This window comes from Ochotona princeps, chromosome 1 (assembly GCF_030435755.1).
Source record: "Ochotona princeps isolate mOchPri1 chromosome 1, mOchPri1.hap1, whole genome shotgun sequence".
Lineage (NCBI taxonomy): Eukaryota > Metazoa > Chordata > Mammalia > Lagomorpha > Ochotonidae > Ochotona > Ochotona princeps.
The window spans coordinates 60,359,646-60,379,961 of NC_080832.1; the positions used below are offsets into that span (position 1 = coordinate 60,359,646).

At 36.2% G+C, this 20,316-nt stretch overlaps 1 protein-coding gene across 1 annotated transcript in view; it reads left to right on the top strand.

Annotated features, from left to right (window-relative positions):
- Window positions 1–20,316, top strand: part of ASCC3 (activating signal cointegrator 1 complex subunit 3) — a 312,984-nt gene that overhangs the window by 275,231 nt on the left and 17,437 nt on the right. Inside the window, exon 37 of the mRNA XM_058660479.1 lies at window positions 9,437–9,661. Within this exon, the coding sequence (XP_058516462.1) occupies window positions 9,437–9,661 (225 nt within the window). The remainder of the gene's footprint in view (window positions 1–9,436; window positions 9,662–20,316) is intronic.

Below are 20,316 nucleotides of genomic sequence, written 5' to 3' on the forward strand. Positions count from 1 at the left end.
AAATTGCACCAGATATAATCAGTGATTCTTTTCCTCTTTCTTTCTCATAATTTTGAGATTGTTCCACTGGAACACACTGAAAAGAACAGATTTCCTTCTTACATACTGAGGTACTTTTGTGAATTAATAAAGACTTATAAGAAATCTAATTGGACATTGGAGACTGAAGCCCGCAGTATCAAATCTGTAGTTCAAGACTAAGTGTTTTGTCTATAATTTGTCTGTTATATTGTGAGAGCATTGTCTTTGGAAAACCAATATTGTGGTTGTAGGATTATTTCAATAAACAAAGTACAGCTACTAGAAAACCGTAATTCTAAGAATTTTATTTCCTTCAATATTGTAAGAGTAATGATATTTTTAAAGCAGGTTAGTTAAATCTCATTTCAGACAATGAAATATAATTATAGACAAAATTTTACAGTTGAAAACTAGAATGATACTTAAATAATTGAATCTTAAACGTAGTTAATATATGCAAATGTGGGAAATTATAAGAACAATGTCTAAAATATAGAGCAAGTCTTAGCATATTTAAACGTTTTGCAAATGCTGTCATTTTGAAGACATGTCAAACACAGTAGAAGACAAGGAATTTGGGGCTTAGGAAGATAGTTACTCCGAGAAGGTCGCGTAGTAAAAGGCGGAGCTGAAGATCCGCCTGTTACATCAGTCCCCAGATCTTGCATTCTCTCAGCCATCTCACACTACACTACACCCCCTGAATGGATGAATTACTTATCACATTTTCTAGATTCCCTTCAATTCAAACACCGTAAGCAAAAGCAAGGAGTCCTCAGTGGAAATAATAGCTTTTGAAGAAACCTGTTATGTATGAAGAACCTTTCTGTGGAAAATATTAATTTGACTTTTTTATTTATAAACCTGATGTCTTCTCCTTTGAAGATCTCTAAAGTATTGTCAAATTTCATAATGGAAGATCTTACCAAACACATCTGTTTAAGCAAAAATAGTATGGACATTTTTGAATTATATCTCAAATATGTGTATAAACATGGCTTATGTTTGAAAGCAACAGTAGGTGCCAGCATTGTGGTATAACAGGTAAAGACACCATCTGAGACACTGGCATCCCATATGGGCACTGGCTGGCTCTTCTACTTCCACTCCAGCTCCCTGCTGATATGCCTTGGAAAAGCAGCAGAAAATGGACCTAGTGCTTGGGACCCTGAAGCCACATGGAGACCTGGATGAAGCTCCTGGCTCCTGAATTCTGCCTAGTCCAGCCCTGATCGTTGCAGCCATTTGGAGAGTAAATCAAAAGGTGAAGGATCTCTCTCTCTCTTTAACTCTGCCTTTCAAATAACAAAAATAGATTTCTTTTTAAGATTTATTTATTTTTATTGAAAGGCGAATTTACAGAGAGGAGAGTCAGAGAGGAAGATCTTCCATCCGATGGTTCACTCCCCAAGTGACCGCAACGGCTGGAGCTGAGCCAATCCAAATCCAGGAGCCAGGAGCTCTTCCAGGTCTCCCACGCGGGTGCAGGGTCCCAAAGCTTTGGGCCATCCTCAACTGCTTTCACAGGCCACAAGCAGGGAGCTGGATGGGAAGCAGGGTCACTGGGATTAGAACTGGTGCCATTTGGGATCTCGGTGCGTGCAAGGTGAGGACTTTAGCCTCTAGGCTACAGTGTCGGGTCCAGTTATTTTTCTTAAAAAAAAAAAAAAAAAGATCTATTTTCAGGCCCGGCATGATAACGTAGTGGTTAAAATCCTCGCCTTGCACGTCCGGGATCCCATATGGTCATCAGCTCATGTCCCGGCGGCCCTGCTTCCCATCCAGCTCCCTGCTTGTAGCCTGGGAAAGCAGTTGAGGGGGGCCCAAAGCCTTGGGACCTGCACCCACGTGGAAGACCTGCAGGAGGCTCCTGGCTCCTGGCTTCAGGTGGGCTCAGTTTTGGCTTTTGTAGCCACTTAAGGAGTGAATCATCGGATAGAAGATCCTCCTCTCAGTCTCTCCTCTTCTCTGGATGTATTACTTTCCAATAAAAAAAAAGAAAGAGAAAGAACTGTAAACCCTTTATAAAGTATTTTCCCTTATTAAAAGTCCCCTTTTTCAATTCAATTATGAATCTCTAGCCGACGCTCTCTTGATTTTCTTTAAGTCATTTTTACCCCCTTTGAGCTCAGTCATACCATCATCAAAGGTACCTTCCCACCTATTACAGTGTATACCATTTCCTCCCAATACTTCTCCAGCCACCATCTTTACAGTTATTTGCAGTCAATTTTAGTGAACAAGCTTCAGAAGGCAAGGAACCATGCCTCTCATTTTGCTAACCATTGCATACGTACATCTTTTAATAATCTAGATAAATGTTTGGTAAACCAATTACCTAACACTAAGACCTTGCCATTGGAGATATTAAAGTCTAATTTGTATTAAAGTGTAGATAATTTTTTACAAAAACTCTTTCACTTTATTCAAAGAAAAATGGGATTTTTTTGTTTGCTTTATGCAGTTTTACGTTACTGAGATCAGTTTTAGTGAGGTAACTCTTTGAGGGTTTAACCTGCACTAGAGATTTTATAGTTCTCTTATTAAACTTAAATGCTTCCGCTGTAGAGCATTTTTTTCCAACTTAAAATGTACTCAGCTTTTAGCCAACTCATCTGATACTGATACACCTGGCAATGAGCAAATTCACAATCCTGGTGAAGAAGGGGATTAAAGCAATAAATCAGGCAATTTAAGCAAAACTGGCACACTTTTAGAGAATGCTGGAAAAATGAGAATCTAACCTAAAGTAAGGAAATATAACAGGAAGCATCCAACAAACAAGACACCTGAAAAACAACCCCACAAGTACAGTGCGCATTGATTGTGTGTAGTCAACCACATTCCCGTGTGCTGCCTCCCAGTGAGTTCAACATGACTTATTTTTTTTTTAAAGATTTTATTGTTATTGGAAAGCTGGATATACAGAGAGGAGGAGAGACAGAGAGGAAGATCTTCCATCCGATGTTTCACTCCCCAAGTGAGCTGCAATGGGCCGGTAGGCGCCAATCCGATGCCGGGACCAGGAACCTCTTCCGGGTCTCCCACACAGGTGCAGGGTCCCAAAGCCTTGGGCCGTCCTCTACTGCTTTCCCAGGCCGCAAGCAGGGAGCTGGATGGGAAGTGGAGCTGCCGGGATTAGAACCGGCACCCATATGGGATCCCGGGGCTTCCAAGGCGAGGACTTTAGCCGCTAGGCCACGCTGCCGGGCTCCAACATGACTTATTTTTCATAAAGCATTGAAACACCATTGTTTTTTCAACAGCAAGTGAAGTGGATGGCTTGCATTTAGAAGTCATATTTTATGAAAAATATGTGTCTTAGAATCTTAGAGCCATACTGATACTCAAATAACTTATAGAGAAATTTAAGGGATAAAACTAGAAATCACCCATCTTGTGTTGTTGTCTTTCAGTCTCTTTTGATTTGTCTCTCTCTCCTCTCTCTCTTTCCTCCACTTCCACTATTAATGGGGTAAAGAGTGATGGATAGTGTGTATCATTGAACTTGAACAAGAATGTGCTGTGGGAAGTGGATAATTTAGATAATACAAATAGTTAATACTTCCACTTCCATTCCAGCTCCCTGCTAAGCTTCTACTTTCTGTATTTTATTTTTATTGAATTTTCATGTAATTTGTAATTTTCATCCTATTTCCTACGTATTTGAAACCTGCAGAGGTTATTCCATTTGCAGTATTAGAGAAACTATTGTATTCTCTTCTACTAAAAAATCAGAAAGAGTCATTTTTACAAACAGTAGAAAGAAATGAGCGAAGTCTATATGACTTTACACTGCAAGACAGATTAAAAATTGACTTCTACTCCCTCCCCTCCTCAGCCCAACTGTCTGGATTACTACACTCTCTAAGTGTATTTTACTTACTTGAGCCATAGCTCCTGCTCGCCAAGTGGTTCTCAACTTCTCAACTATTAATAGCTTCATCGTTCACATCTCTGAGGCTTAAACCTCAGACCCTCCTTATCTGTTCTGGAACGCAGGAAAACTTTCCCCTTCTACCAATGGTTCTAAGCCTAGAACAAACACTGTCTCCTCCTGGGAACTTTCACATACATCCAGTTTTCTTCGGTGCTTATCTGTAAATAGCAATACTTTATTCTACACCTAATATAATTATTCATTTGTACAAATTGTTATTCCAAGTTTGATTTTAATTTTCTTGAGGGAAGAGGTCATGATTTAGATTTCTAAGCCATTTTCTTCCTTCATGACCCTTTTTTCTATACCAGTTGGCCAGGCTGAGAAGATAGTTGGACTTCCAAAGGGCGAAGTGGATAGAACCTATCAATTAGATTGAGGTGGGTTAGTAAACAGGTGATAGTGCTTCAAATTAGCAGCAGTTTGAATCCACATTAGCAGCACCGTGTATTTATAGCAGGTCTCTCTTTTTTGGAAGATTCTTTCAAAGAAAAGAGCTAGAATGACACATGTAAAGGGTCACGATGACACATCAGAGCACAAGATTGTTAACTTGTGTGTCAGTATATGCTCCTTATACAAAAACAGGTCAAGGGAGAAGGTTCACATTAGCGTAAAGTATCATGATAATCCTGACTATTAACACAATGAGAAGGGCATAGTCAGCAAGCATCCATGCAGTTTATTAGAATCTTCATGTAATTAAAAAATGCTTTTTGTTAGCATACTGTATGAATTTGAAACTACATTAAATAAGATTTTTTTTACTCTTTTAGACTCAGCAGTTTCCCTCCTATTCCTGGGTCTTTGTATTTACATGGAAATAATATGAGGAAAGAAAGATATATTAATACGTTAAGAGGTATAATTCAGTGAAGTCATTTAAAAATACACAAAATAATATAGCATCTACACATTTTTAATGTATACATTGTACTTCCACATCTGTGAGAAAACAAATATAGTCTGTTTTGCTTGTTTTACTTGACATAATAATGTCAGCCTCCAACTATTCTGTTAACAACTGTCAGGATTTCATTCTTTTTATGATTAAGAAATAGTTCATCATATAGGTAGACAGCATTTTCTTTAAAAAGGCATCAGTTAATAAATGTCTGGATTGACTCCATATCTTTGCTATTGTGCATTGTATGACTAAACACAGGAGGCCAGGCACCACTGTTAGTACTACGACATGCACAGGTGGACAGGCACACTTCCCTTGGATCGACTCACAAGTGGGATTGCCAGGTCATAGGTAGACCTCTTTAGTTTTTTAAAGAATGTCCATATTTCCCATGGTGACTGTACAAATTTACATTCCTGTAAATAGTATGTTAGGTCTTCTTTTCTCTATAACAATTTGTTTTTCTCTGGATGAAAGTCATTCTAACTATATTAAGATGTGGTGGTTTTTGGTGAAGCAGAACATTTTTTTTTCATTTTGTTGGCCACTTACATTTCCTATTTTGGAAAATGCTTTCAAATCCTTTTTCTGTTCCTTTTTTTATAAGATTTATTTATTTGTTTGTTTATGTTTTTACTTATTTATTTTAAAAGGCAAAATGAGAGAGTGTGTGTGTGACATCTTCCATTCAGTGGTTCACTCCTCCAATGACCAATGACCAATGACCATGAAGGGTAGACAAAGCTGAAGCCAAGGGCCAGGAACTGCATCTAAGTCTTCCACATGGGGGCCTCCCATATCCCGCTTCTTAGACACGTTAGTCGGGAGCTGGGTCACAAAAAGTGTGAATGGACAGAACTGGGAAGACCACACTATAATTGGTAGCTGAGCATACTGTACCACAGCATGCACTCTCCTTTCCCCGTTTGCGCATTTCTTACCTGGATTTTGTTGTGTTGTGGAATTCCTTCAGTACCTTATATATTCATGCTCTTAGTCCCTTATCAGATGCATAGCTTCCAGATATTTTCTGTCATTCTGCTGTCTCTTCATCCTGTTGTTTTCTTTCTGTGTAAAAGTGTCTTAGTTTGATATTACCCCATCTGTCAATGTTTGCTTTTGTTGCCTATGTTTTTGTGGTCTTATCCAAGTGGACATTGCTTTTGCCAGTGTATTGGGATGTTTCGTCCTATCCTTTCCTCTCATAGTTTGAATTGTTAAGCGTTGGATTTGGATCCTTGATCTGCTTTGAATTTGTTTTTGTATAGAATGTAAGATAATGGTGTGTTTCAAGCTGCTGCATCTGGAAATCCAGTTTTCCCAGCACCATTTACTGAAGAGAATACCCCTTTCCAGCGATTGCTTTTAGCACATTTGTCAAAGATAAGTTGGTGTTACATGCATCAGTTTTACTTCTGATGTTTCTCTTCTGCCCCTATTAGTTTGTGTCTGTTTTGATGCCAATGGCATGCTCTCTTGTCTGTAATAACCCCGTAGTATGTCTTGAAAGCTGATATGATGATGCCTCTGATTTTGTTTTGCTTCTTTAGGATTGCTTGAGCTATATGGGGATCTTTCGTATTTCCATATAAACTTTAGGATTTTTTTTCCAATTCTGTGAAGAATACCACTGGTATTTTGGTGGAAACTGCTTTTAGTTTTAAATTATTTGGGGTGTTATGGACACATAGATAATGTTAATTTTTCCAATCCGTGGGTCTGGAAGGTCTTTCCAATTTTTTTGTGTTTCTGTTTCTTTATTAATGTTTCCTTATTTTCCTTATCGAGGTCTTTCACATTGCTGCTTAAATTTATACCAAGGTATTTAAGTTTTTTGCAGATATTTTCAATAGGACTATTTGATAGTATTTTCTTAGGGAGATCATTGCTGGCATATAAAAATGCTACTGATTTTATTTTATATGCTGCAACTTTGCTAAATTTTTGTACTAGTTCTAATCGCTCTGAAACTTATAGAAATTTTTTGAATAATAATGGTGAAAGTGGGTGTCCTTTACATGTTCCATTGCTTAGTAGAAATGCTTTCATTTTTTTGCCAATTAATATGATGCTGACTGTGAACTTCTCTTAAATAGCCTTTATTGTGTTGAGATATGTTCCATTTTTTCCCAGATTGGATTAAGGGTTTTCATTATTATTATTGTTGTTGTTGCTGTTGTTGTTGTTGTTGAAAAGATGTTGTATCAAAGACCTTCTCTGTTGAGATAATCATATGATTTTTATTATTTCTTCTGTTGATTTATCATATTTATTGGTTTGTATATGTTGAATCATTCATGTTTCCCTGGGATAAATTCCATTTGGTCAAGGTGGATGATCTTTCTGATGGGTAGTTTGATTTAGTATGCATTTTGCTGTTAGCGATGGTCTATATTTTTCACTTGGCATAATTATATTCAGGCTTATCTATGTTTTGGCAGTTAATAATTAGTTTTTGTTGCTGAGTAGAATTCCATGTTATGTATGTTGGTGGAAATTTTGATTTTTTTAAACAATGTTTTTGTTTACACATACTACTGTCAATAACAATTTACAAGTGCTTCTATGGGCATACACTTCCTTGAGCAAAGTTCCTAGATATGAAATGGCTGGAATCAGTGACAAATATATGTTTAATGGTTTAGGAAAATGTTATACTATTTTCCAAAGAGATTGTAACACTTATATTCCCACAAGTTATGTGTCAATGTTGCAGTCTTACAAAATTGTCTCCAGAACTTAGTATGTCAATGATTTTAAGTTTGAACATTCATTTCTTACTGGATTGTTTGTCTCACTGTTCAGTTTTGAGAGATGTTTACCTGTTCTGGGTACAAATATCCTAGATTGAATTTCTGCTTTGCAAATATTTTTGTTCTGTGGGCAGTATTTTTTATTCACTTAACAATGTCTCTTTAAGAGCTTAAGTTTCTAATTCTGGTGACATTCTATTTAATAGTTTCCTTTTCCAATCATGTATGCTTTCTAATGAAATAATTTTTTTTTACTCTAGGTAGCAAACATATTCAATATTTTCTTCTAGAAGTTCTTTGGTTTCAGATTTTATATTTGCTTCTATGGTACAATTTGAATAAACTTTTTACTATATAAATTAGGAAACAAAATCCCCTCTTGTTGTATGGTATGTTCATTTCTTGAAAAGACTGTTCTTTCTCCACTGTTTTTCTCTTGAGCCTTTGTCAAAAATCAGCTATCCTCGTGTGTGTGTGTGTGTGTGTGTGTGTGTGTGTGCTGTGTTTCCCTTCTTTATCCTGTATCCTGTGAATTCTGAGTTTCTCTAATTGGAATGGAGAAAGCGGCACCATAATTCCTGGTATTGTGTCAGTGCTAGATACTGTTTGCAATAATTCTTTCCTAACTTTAAGATAGTTTCTTCATATGCATGCGCCTTCAGTACCATCCTGAGAATTCCAGCTGAGTGCTCTGCGTGCAGATCACTGAGTGTTCTCCCACTCTCCCCTTTGTTCCCCCGCTTCTTTTTCTTCTTCCTTTGCAATTTCCTCCTTATGTGTTCTGCTGTTATAAATTTTAGCTATTTCCATCTCCCTAAATTCTCAACTTCATTTTCTTAATTCAAGAAGAGAATATCTCATTTCTTGTCTCTCCACAGCACAGCCAGGAAATGCAAGTCACTTAATTACTTTTCTGTTTCTCGTGGATCACTCACTGCCTTTCATAGCTTACGTACATTCACCTAAAAAACATTGGGTCATGTTTTGTCTTTTTTTTTTTTAAGGGGGTTGAAGTGGGAGTTAACTGCGAAAGAGGGATAAATCCAGGATTTCTTGCTTTTGAATCGTGACAAAGTATATCTGATTGTTTTTAAACGGACCTGTGTAGTTATATTTAGTACAGTCATTAAATAGATCTTTAATGACCAGTATCACGTAAGCAAATTGTCACTACTAAGCTGTACTAAAACCTAAGATGAAAAATCAGAATGTAAGATTTTGCCATATACATATTCCAGAATGCATTGATTAATATAATAATTTGCAATAATTCTCAAAAGTCCCACTGTTCACCATTTCCTCACCTTGCGTATTCTATCCTCACACCTTTCTGCAGCTTTGTCTTATTTCTTTCATTCTTTCTCCAAATCTTAACTCAAATGTCACATTTTCAAAGAGCTTTTCCTATTTCTCTCTTCATTTCTATGTACTTAAGACACTATTACATTAGACTTTATAAAATTGGTCTTTTCTTCCTTAATGGGCTATCAGTTCAGGGTTCACTATGGAAGCCCTGTCATCTTTGAAAGGTGTAATATCTGTCAGGGTTTTTGTTATCTTTGTTGACTGTGTAATTGCAAAAGAATATCCATTTCAGATATATTGTATACAACTAGCTTTTGGTTATGTACTAATGATGGCATAGAACAGGACCAAATTCTACAGGATATGCTTATCTTGTGGTTTATCTAAATGTGCTTTAAATATTAGTATTTGAAGCTAAGAAATGTGTTAGTTATTATGCTTTTGATATAACAGATATATGTGTGTATGTGCATATGTATATATTCACAGGTACATATGGATTTTTTTCAGGATGCAGAAGAATACACAGATTTGCCTGTAAGACACAATGAAGATCATATGAATAGTGAACTGGCAAAATGTCTTCCCATTGAATTAAATCCTCATTCATTTGACAGCCCACACACCAAAGCACATCTCCTCCTACAAGCACATCTCAGCCGAGCCATGCTGCCTTGCCCCGATTATGATACTGATACCAAAACAGTCTTGGACCAAGCTCTCAGAGTGTGTCAGGTATGAAAGTCATTTCTAATACCCACATTGTCCCCCATAACTTCTACCCTTTTCTATCATAGTTTATGAAAATATGTCCCAGAATTTTTAAAAAAAGGTATTGTATCATTGTTGAAAAACACCTGCTGAATCAAATAAGAATTTCCAAAGAAACAGCAAATGTAAATGAAATGAAAAAAGGTTAAAGGCACAAAAGGACACAGCGGGTTTGGGGAGGAATGTTTCCCTATACAAACACAGACAAGGGTTTCTGTTGTAGGAGGTTACTTAGAGTATTTAAGGAAGATGTAAGAACCCACTGTAGAGAAGATGGAAAGAGGTGGTTGGAAGTGAGGCCAGCTATGGGAGTGGAAATTGTAGATAAAATGGGGTCAATGAATTGTGGTAAGGATTTTGGATTCTCTCAGTTAAAACATTAATTCATTAATGGCTGTATCAGTTGTATCCATCAATATTTCCCATATTAACCAAAACATAGGTATTATTTAATATAGTTAACAAGCTTATTATATGCTAACATAATTTTTCATGAGAAGTAATTCTCCAAAATAGACAGTGGGAAAAGCACAACACTGTTTTACATTTTGCAGATCTCTAATATCCAGCTTACTAGAATTCAGCTAGATTCATCAAGTGTGTTTTATAATTTTCATAATTTTCATGTGAAATTACTCTAAGTTGAAAATTAGAATAATTCTAAGTTGAAAAATTATGCCTCTTGAAAAAAATTGGAAAGAATTCTTCAGAATTCTTTTCATAGAAGGTGCTAGCATTTAACCTAGCTAGTGGTTAGGTTGCAGGTTAAAACTATCAGACAACCTGGGTTGGATGCTCAGTTTTGGCTCCTAATTCCGTCTTCATGCTCATGCAAGACCCTGGAATGATTCAGGGAATTGTACACCTGCCACTGTTGCCAGAAACCTAGCTCTCATTTCTGGCTCCCAGATTCAGCGCTGGCTGTTACAGACACTAGCGTGATACAGTGGATGGGAATGTTCTACATCTTTCTACCTCTGTTACTGCCCCTGCTTTTCAAATAATTGAAGAAGTAATTTTATTAATTCCTAAAAAAATGCATTAAACAAAAAAATGTATAATCCAAAAAATGCATTAAACAGAACATTTACATGAACTAGAAAACTTTTTGCACCATAGTAACTTTTAATTATATTTTTCCATGAGCTTTTTGAAATATCCACATGTATCTCTTTTTGCAAGCAATGGTTTTAGGGAAGAGTGTTTTTGTTGCCATTTTATAATTGTGGCTATTCTTCTTTAATGCTACAACAAAACATAAAATATGTGTTTTGTGTAGCAATGTGAAATCTGAAACCTTATTATTCCTTGAATAGTATAGGGCTGGACAAGAAGGATGATAGTTGGGTCAGGCTAGTATAGATGAGGTTAATGAATATTGGCCAAATCCTAAATATTTTTTTAAGCAAAGCTAATAGGATCTGATAATGGATTGGACAAGGGTTTTCAGAGAAAACAAGAAGCCTAAAAAAATTACAGCACTTTTCTCCAGAGCAAGTAGGAAGATATAGCTGCCATTTACTGGGAGATGAGTGTGAGATGAGGTTTGGATAACAGAAGTGCACCTGCAGAACTGAGGTTATGAGGAGTCTTGGTTTTCTGCTTTATACCTTTTTTGAACATTTCTATAATGAAAAAAGTAGTTTTTAGGACTTTTCATAAAAACTTAAAATGGTTTTAAAGGTAGAGTAAATGTTGATAAAGTGTGCAAGGGTGTATATTTTGACTTTCTTGATTTAAAGTCTTGGAAATAATCTGAGTAACTTCAGATCATTGAGCACTGCAAAATATTCTAATTCTAGGTAGGAACATTGCAATTATGTAAAATGTCGGTAGTCGTAAAAGAACATACAGAAATGTACTTTTGCAAATTCTTGGAAAATGGATTTAAAAATGTTCATTTTTGTGTAAAAGCTTTGAATCCATGCCTAGTTGTTTTTAATGATATACCTTTTTCATGTATCTGCTGAAGGCTTTTCATATGTACAATTTCAAAAATAATTTTCACCAAAATAAACTTTTTTATCTCCATTTTCCACATACTTTCTGCAGTACCCTCTTCATTAGAGAAGAGATGCAGAATTGTAATGGAAGTTAATGGTATGGATACCAGGACCTGCTGCTGTGGTTTCCACTGCTTCTTCATGCATTTCTGAATTATTTAAATATGTTACAATGAACTCTTAGTATTTTTATTAAAATCTAACAGGTTTATATCTTTACTCAAAATGTTTTATAAAATATGGTAGGGACCAGCCATCCAGAAAAAGAAGGGAACGGAAGTAAGGCTATAATAAACAAATAAATTTTGTTGACACCCTTTTGTTACCAACACATGGTTTACCTCTCTGGGAAGATGATTTACCACTCCTTATTAGTCACACTTTACAAACAAAGGTTAAAGTTCTTAAATCCTTAGCTATGGCCCTGGATACTCAGTTGTGTTTCCTGTAACTGTTTTCTCTTCAAACACTGAGTTCTTATTGTTAATGAACCCTGACATAAGAAAGAGTTGGGTAGAAGCTGTAGGAGGAATTAAGTTTTACACTGGTAGATAAGTAGTTTGCCCATTTTAACTTTTTATGTTACATACATATATGATACATGTAAAATTATATGATCAACTCACTGATACTTTATTTCTTAGCACTCAATCAATATGATGCAAAAGCTATAAAATAAAGCAATCCCCAAAAGGAGTGGGTTGCTAAATTTACTGTTGGGGAAAAGATTACAGTCAGGTACTTTTAGCCTCTTACACTTATATTTATATTAATTTTATATGATGGATTTCATAATTGAACCTTTTTTTCTCTCTCTCTAGATAGTATCTATACAGAATAGTTTTTAATTATAAAATTCGATATACTTCATTGTAGGTAGTTTGAAAAAGCAAAATTTTAAAGTTAAGTTGGAAGTGCATCTTTACCCCCACAAATGAGGCTCTTTTGTTTTTTCAATGAATTTTAATTTTCGTTTTAATGCAGACTTTCATTCTGAAATAATCTGAGTAGTGCAGATTTTTTTAAAGATTTATTCATTTTTTTGTTGCAAAACCAGATATACAGAGAGGAGGAGAGACAGAGAGGAAGATCTTCCATCCGATGATTCACTCCCCAAGTGACCAAAACGGCCAGATCTGAGCTAATCGGAAGCCAGGAGCCAGGAATTTCCTCTAGGTATCCCATAAGGGTGCAGAATCACAAGGCTTTGGGCCGTCCTCCACTGCTTTCCCAGGCCACAAGCAGGGAGCTGGGTGGGAAGCAAGGCAGCCTGGATTAGAACCGGTGCCCATATGGGATCGCAGCACTTTCAAGGCGACGACTTTAGCCACTAGGCCACTGCGCTGGGCCCATAGTACGCATTTGTAAAGTACTGTAATGACATTTTCATTTACCTTTCACCTAGTTTCTGTGGATGTTAACATCTTACCTCAGAAATAATCCAGCGCTATTTGATTCATCCACATATCTCACTCAAATTTTCTGTATAAGAATCTTATCCTAATAGGTCCTTTCCTTGTTCCATGATCTCACATCATGTTTAATGATTATGCCTCTGTAGTTTCTTGGAACCTTTGAAGAGAATGGACCAGTTATTTTGTAGAGTTGTCATACAGTTTGAACTTGCCTGATGCTTCCTTGTGACTAGATTCAAATTCCATGCTTTGAAGCAGAATACAACAGTCATGTTTGCCTTCTTAGTATGTCACACCAGGAAGCTCATGGGTGGATCTGTCTGCTGCTGATGATTGTTAACTGTACAGTGAGGTTGTATTTGCCAACTTTTCTCCAGGTTACTTTTATTTCTTTTGTAATTAGTAAGTGTCCAGTGGGAAGTATATGATACTATACTTCCTACATAATTATCATATCATGTCTTACTTCCCTACATCATTATCAGGATGCATAGTGGCATTTTCCTAAAATAATTATAAATTTCCTAAAATATACTATGAGGAAGAGCTTCCCCAAAACACACAACTTTTTTTTTCTATTTTTCTTTAGTTAAGCATTTAGTTATGGAAACATTTCCAAGTTTGATAACAAAATCAGAACTGATGATAAGTGGCTGGTGTTTTAAGTCACTTTCTGGTTTGCATTCTTTGCTGATCAAGGAACAGAGAAATAGGTGTTCAGAGAAGTTTATATAACTCTGCTGGAGTTTTGGTGATTTGTTGCACCTCATGAAAACTAAGTTGAAATTCTACCCATGCACTGATCAGAAAGCACTCAAGGGATCAGAATGGTGGTGTAATGCTCAGAGCCTCCACCTACAGTGCTGGCAACCCAGATGGGCTCCATTTCAAGTCCCAGCTGCTCCACTCCAAATCTAGCTCCCTGCTTATGACCTGGGAAAGCAGTGAAGGCTGGCCCAAGTCCTTGGGCCCCTGCACTTTCATGAGAGACCTGGAAAAAGCTCATGGCTCCTGGCTTCAGGTTGGCTCAGCTCTAGCTATTGTGGCAATTTTGGGAGAAACCCCGCATATCTCTCTCTCTCCTCTCTCTGCAACTTAACCTTTCTAATATAAATAAGTATGTCTTTAGAAAAGAAAAAAAAATACTCAAGAATCTTATGCTTCCAAATTTAAGTTGGAACTAAAGTGTATTTGATGCCTAATATTTGGTAAACTGTGCGCCATCTCTGGCCTCTCTGCTGTCTACCAAAAATAAAAAGAAGAGGCAGACCATCACCACAGTTGTGGTGATATTCAACTTTTACTGGTTTTGTGTACTGGTTTCTGTCATAAAAATGAATCTTGAAATTGTTTTAAAGTGTGAGAACTTCATAGGCATTTCTGTGTTGTTTTGCTTTTAACCAAGAATTCCCACTAGGCCATGAATAAAAATTTTTAATTAATCCTTCCTTTTCCCTGTATACTCAAAGCACCTCCTTTTAATTACTCTGGTTCTCTTTTCAACAGTCTGCCTATAATTACTTTAAACATTTTCTAAGAGGGACTTGTTAACATGATTGAATATTGTAACTACTGTATTATGTAATTCTGCAGTGTCCAGTTGACATCGTGTTTGCTTTTTTATATCAACTGCTTATGATTCTTCTCAAATCTTTATGTTATGAATACAGATAAAAATTATCATTTGCTTTATTGTATTCTCCCCTAAAATCCCAATAATTGAAAATAATTGGAGAAAAATCAGATTTCCCACACAACTGGAGAGGAGGAGGAATGCCTTCATAATTATGTAAGATAACCCTATAATAAAGAATACATATGCATAAGAACCTCTGCACAGATTTATTAAAGGCACACATACACATTTTGTTTCTCTTCCATTTTCAATCTGTCTTCTCTGCTTAAGTCAGGTACTTAGCTTCTTTTAGTTACTTATCACCACCACCACTGGTTGGGCTCTCCTGGATGCAGCTTGATCCATTTCGAAAAACTTGAAACTACTAATCAGCCACAGGCAGTCTCAGCAGTTCCTTGCCCCAAGATATAGGACAACTTATTACCATAAAGGTAGTAAGCATCTCTCTACTAATCATGGTGAGTGCAAAGATCTGTCTGCCTACCAATCATGTGATAATGTAGATTGTTCTTAATCCATTGCCCAAATGGAAGTAGGCCACGATAAACAAGGACAGCTGTCTTGAAAACATTGTGCTTTGGTGTCTGAAAGAATAGCATTTAAGCAGCTGTGTTCTGTTACATAAGTTGCCATTGTTTCTTAGATCTTGCATCTAATGTTGTACTTATTTTGTGATCCTATTATACAGTTCCATAGGTTCTAGAATTTCCCTCTCCTCCTGCCCCAACCCCTGCCTCCCTGCTAATTTCCCTCATGTCATTCCAATAGTATAGTCCTTCACAACCAGTCATAAGTCCATCATTCTGCTATTTAAGTATATCCTCACATTGTAGGCATGGACAATAGCAGAGTCCAGCATCATATTGTCAAGATACATTCAGCAGTTTCATTGGGAGTACATCTTTGATTTGGAAGTAGAGATGCACACAGCATTGTATATTCACATCTGTATGTGATAGTCTCTACTACACAGTTACTGTATATCCCATTAAATGAAAAGCCATAAAACAAAATCAGTAACAGAGAGAAAAATAGAAAGTTGCATCTAATTCTAATACAGGAACATTCATGTTACATCATTTTCTTTAGTATCAAGTCTTCTTGAACTAAGTATGGCAGCCCTTCTTCTCTTTCACACATGTGATAGTATAATGTTCGAATAGACTTTATCAATTGTCATAAAGGTGCTAGCCAAAATATAACTATAACCAACTGCCTAAATAGAAGAAGGGGGTGATGAAGTATATGAATTGGGCTGTTATGCCCTCCTGCAGTCAGATAAGCTTCTTAAATTTGGGGGAAAAAAATCTTTAAAAGTATATTGGTGATGTGGCATGCATGTTGGGAGAAAGGTACCCTACTCTACTGTTAGTGTATATTTAGGCTACTGCACCCACAATAGCAGTCAGTGCAGAAAAATGCTAAGACAACTGAAAATTGATAAACCTTATATCCCAGGTTCCCACTGCTAGGAATGTACCCAAAGGGAGCAGAACCTACATATGAAAAAAAGGGACCTGCAACCCCATATTTGTAGCAGAACAGCCCACAGTAGCAAAGACATGTTAAACAACCCGGGTACCTGTCAAAAAAAGAATGGATTTTTAAAAAAACTGTAGTACATCTACTCCATGGAATACTAACTACTCAGCCATTAGAAAGAATGAAATTCTACTATTTGCAACAAAATGGTTCCAACTAGAGACCCATTATGCTCAGTAAAATAAGCCGATCCCAACAGCACAAATATCATATGTTCTCTCTGACATAAGGTAGCTGTCATGCAAATACGAGCTTAGTGGACAATAGGTAAATATGAATGCATGCACCTATATTCATAACTGTTCATTGTAAAGTCCATAATGAAGACTAGCATACGGGGAAGTTACGATACGTTGCACTATGTATCTCATAAATGAAAGCAGAACTCCCAAGGCAACTGTTAAGTATACCTTGACAATAGGATTCTATACTATCTACTGTTATTTAAACCTACAATGCCGTGATACACTAAACAGCAGAATGTTGGACTTATGTATATGTTATTATAGTAATATGGGAGAAAATGGTGGGACAGGTAATCCTTGTGTATATGGAATCATATCATGAAAAATCATTTTTAAAAACAAAAGAAACATCCAACTTACAGAATTGGGGGTGTGTACTGGCAAAATTGTTCTTTTACCTAAACTTCAAAATAGTAGCTTAACCTCTTTATCTCTTTAACAGCTTCTAACAAACAAAACATATTTCAAGTAACTAATTGTATGTTTCTCCTAAAATGCACAGCTATTCTACAAATACAGCATTTCCTATTCAATGTCCTTTTAAAAATAGGTTAATCGATAGGTATGTGTGGGCAGCCATTTGGTTTGGTGGTTAAGATGCCAGTTGGGATGCCAACATTTCTTATGAACTGCTTGGGTTCAATACCCAGTTCTTAAGCTCTCTATTAATTGGGACCCTGGAAGGGAGCAGTGATGACTCCAGTAGTTGAGTTCCTACTCAGTCTGCAGAAACGTGGACTGAGTTCTTGGCTTATGGCTTCAGCTCAGCTCAGCCCGTTATCTGCTAGGGAGTGACTCAGCAGGTAAAAGTCTCCTGTGTCTGTCTGTCTCTCTCTCTCTCTCTCTTTCTTTCTCTGATTAAAAAAACACAAACTTGTATATATGTGTATGCACATATGTATGCATGTATACATATATTAGTCTGAGAAAGATTGTTAAGAAAAAAGTCTTTTACATGGACAATATTATAATTATAAACTGGATCACTTTCTGTCAACAAATAATTCCTGTTTGATGTAAATTAAAAGCGTAGAAATGTTTAATGATGCCAAGAGGTGGAACTGCCATGAGGAAGACTAACGTAACTTTTAACGAGTGTTTACCTCTGGGTGCACTAAGCACAAACTCCACAGGTTAGCCATGTATTGAAGAATGTCAGGCTCATTTAAGCAAGCATGCTTTAGAATTATAGAATCAAATACACTTAGCAGTGAAAATAGTCCAGCTACATTGAGCTCATCAAAAGGAGTACTTGGCCAAATCCTTAAGCCAGTCTTGCAAGAAATGTTTTTACATGGAAAATGATAAATCTCCTGTATACTCAGAATCCTTTCAAGTTTTTAATGCTTATAATTAGATTAAACAAAAAGATTATCTTTGAGTAGGTAATATAAAACAATAGGTTTCAGAAACTTTATTCAAATCCTTTTGAGACAAAGGTAGATAAATTATATTGTTACCTCTTTAAGGGCATATTTCAAGGAATATTAATAACATTTAGAGGCTTTATATTATGCAGAATATGCTAGAAACTTACCAGTAACTATACTTTGTCAGTTGTTGAAGTGACTGGAAAACTGTGTGTGTGTGTGTGTGTGTGTGTGTGTATACACAATTACACAAATGAGTGTACTTACTATAATTGTTATAAACATTAGTGTAGCCTTACTAAATTCGTACAGATCATAGTGAACTCTGATTCAGCCTGCTTTCCTGGTCAAACCACCAAGAGTTCATACTTTGCCATAGTAGCCTGATGAAGTTGTATTAATAGATGACTGTTTAAAAACAAATCTAGATGGTCTTAATTCTGAGTGATTACTCTTCTAAATGCAACAATTGACACAATGGCCAGAATCATATTCATATGTGCCCAAAGTAACAGCTTAACTGCATAAAACAACATTCAGTACACCACGTAAAACAAAGCACCATTCCCCATTGGGAAAGCGAAGCAGAACTCATGTACTTTGCGTTTCCAAAACTAACACAAATGTGTGGATTTTGAGGTGTTAAACACCTTTGCTTACTCTTGTGGATTTACAGGCAATCTCCCCTCAAGGACTATAATATAATTTGGAAGCCTATTTTCTCCTGAGTGACTTTACCTGTAAGCTTTTGTATGACAATTGGTGATGGTTTATTGATGATATGACGCCATTATGAAGGATTCTTCTACCCCCAGCTCCTCTCATAGCCACATAACAACCCTTTTCCCGATTGGGGCTGTAGGAAATGAGTAATGCTTAACCCATTTGTGTGATCAATTCACTTAAGCAGCTACTGTGAAATGTTAATCACAACTTTAATTTGTACTGCATTAGCATTTTGATTAACTTGTAGGCTTGCTAGCACACTTGAAGCGCTTTTACTCATAGTTACAGCTCGGAAATGACTTTTTGATTAATTAAGTTTGTTAGACAGCAGCTGAGCTTCCTGAATGCTAACCTTCTGGGGGTAAAAGTTCAGGAGAAAGTTACAGTGAACAACTGTTGCTATTGAAAAGGATTCTTATAAATTTGTACTTAAAACATTTTAATTATTGACAAAATATTGTATTAATTACAACTGACCTGAACCTTTAAAGAAGTGCACCTTTCTGTCAAGAAAGTTCTTTTTTTTTTTTTTTTCTTTTCAGGCTTTCCCCTCATTGTAAAACTTGTGGGAGCTCTTGAGCTAAACAGTGCATATTCTAACAAATGTCTGATTGCTAATGTCTTAACAAGCTGCCTGGGATGATTCTCCATAGTTTTAATGTTTAATAACTTCATATTTGAGGAGACTTTTAGATTTTCCTAAAAATTTTTTTAAAATTTTTTTACATCTTATTATTATTATTATTATTATCATTTTATGATACAGTTCCATAGGCTCCTGGCATTTCCCTTATCCCCTCCCCAATTCCCTCCCCTCCACCTAGTTCCTCTATATCATTACTAACATATAGTTCTTCATGCACAGTCGTATGTCCATCATTGCAGGCATGGACAATGGCAGAAAGTCCAGAATCCTATTGTCAGGATATAGTGAACAGTTTCATTGTAAGTCCGTCTTTGTCTAAAAGTAGAAATGCATACTACATTGTATCTTCACATCTGGATGTTAGTCTCCCTTTCACAGCTACTGTACATCCCCTTACATGAAAAATGGTAATACAAAATCAACAATAGAAAGAAAAATAGAAATTTACAATGTCATGAAGTTAAATGACATGTTACTAGATACGGCAGTCTCCATTACAAGCTACTATACATCCCCTTAAATGAAAAGCCACACAACAAAATCAACATCAGGGAGAAAAGAGAAATTAACACCATAAAGTTAAATAACATGTCACTAAATGACTAACGTATAGCTGAAGAAATGTAAATCAAGAACCTTCTTGCAGAAAATGATGCTACTGTATGATCTATGAGTCATTGAATGATTTAATCAGAAGAAAGTGTTTTGAAGAGATAAAACCAACAGAAAACAACAAAACCCATGCGATGTAGTTTCCGCTGATTTTTGTTGGTGAAGTGTGTCTCTTCTAGGAAATAAATAGATGGGTTTTGTTTTTTAATCCAGTCTACTAATCTGTGAGGTTTGATTCAGCTTAAACCATTTACATTCAGAGTTTAATATGTATGGATGGTACTTTGGTCCTGTCATTTTAGGAATGGGTTATTCATTGATTTAGTCTTCTGTTGTCATTTTACTGGGATGTTCTTCCCATTTGCCTTTGATTTTGGTAGGTGCTATTCCTCTTGTCTATCAAGGGGACATCTTTAAGTATCAT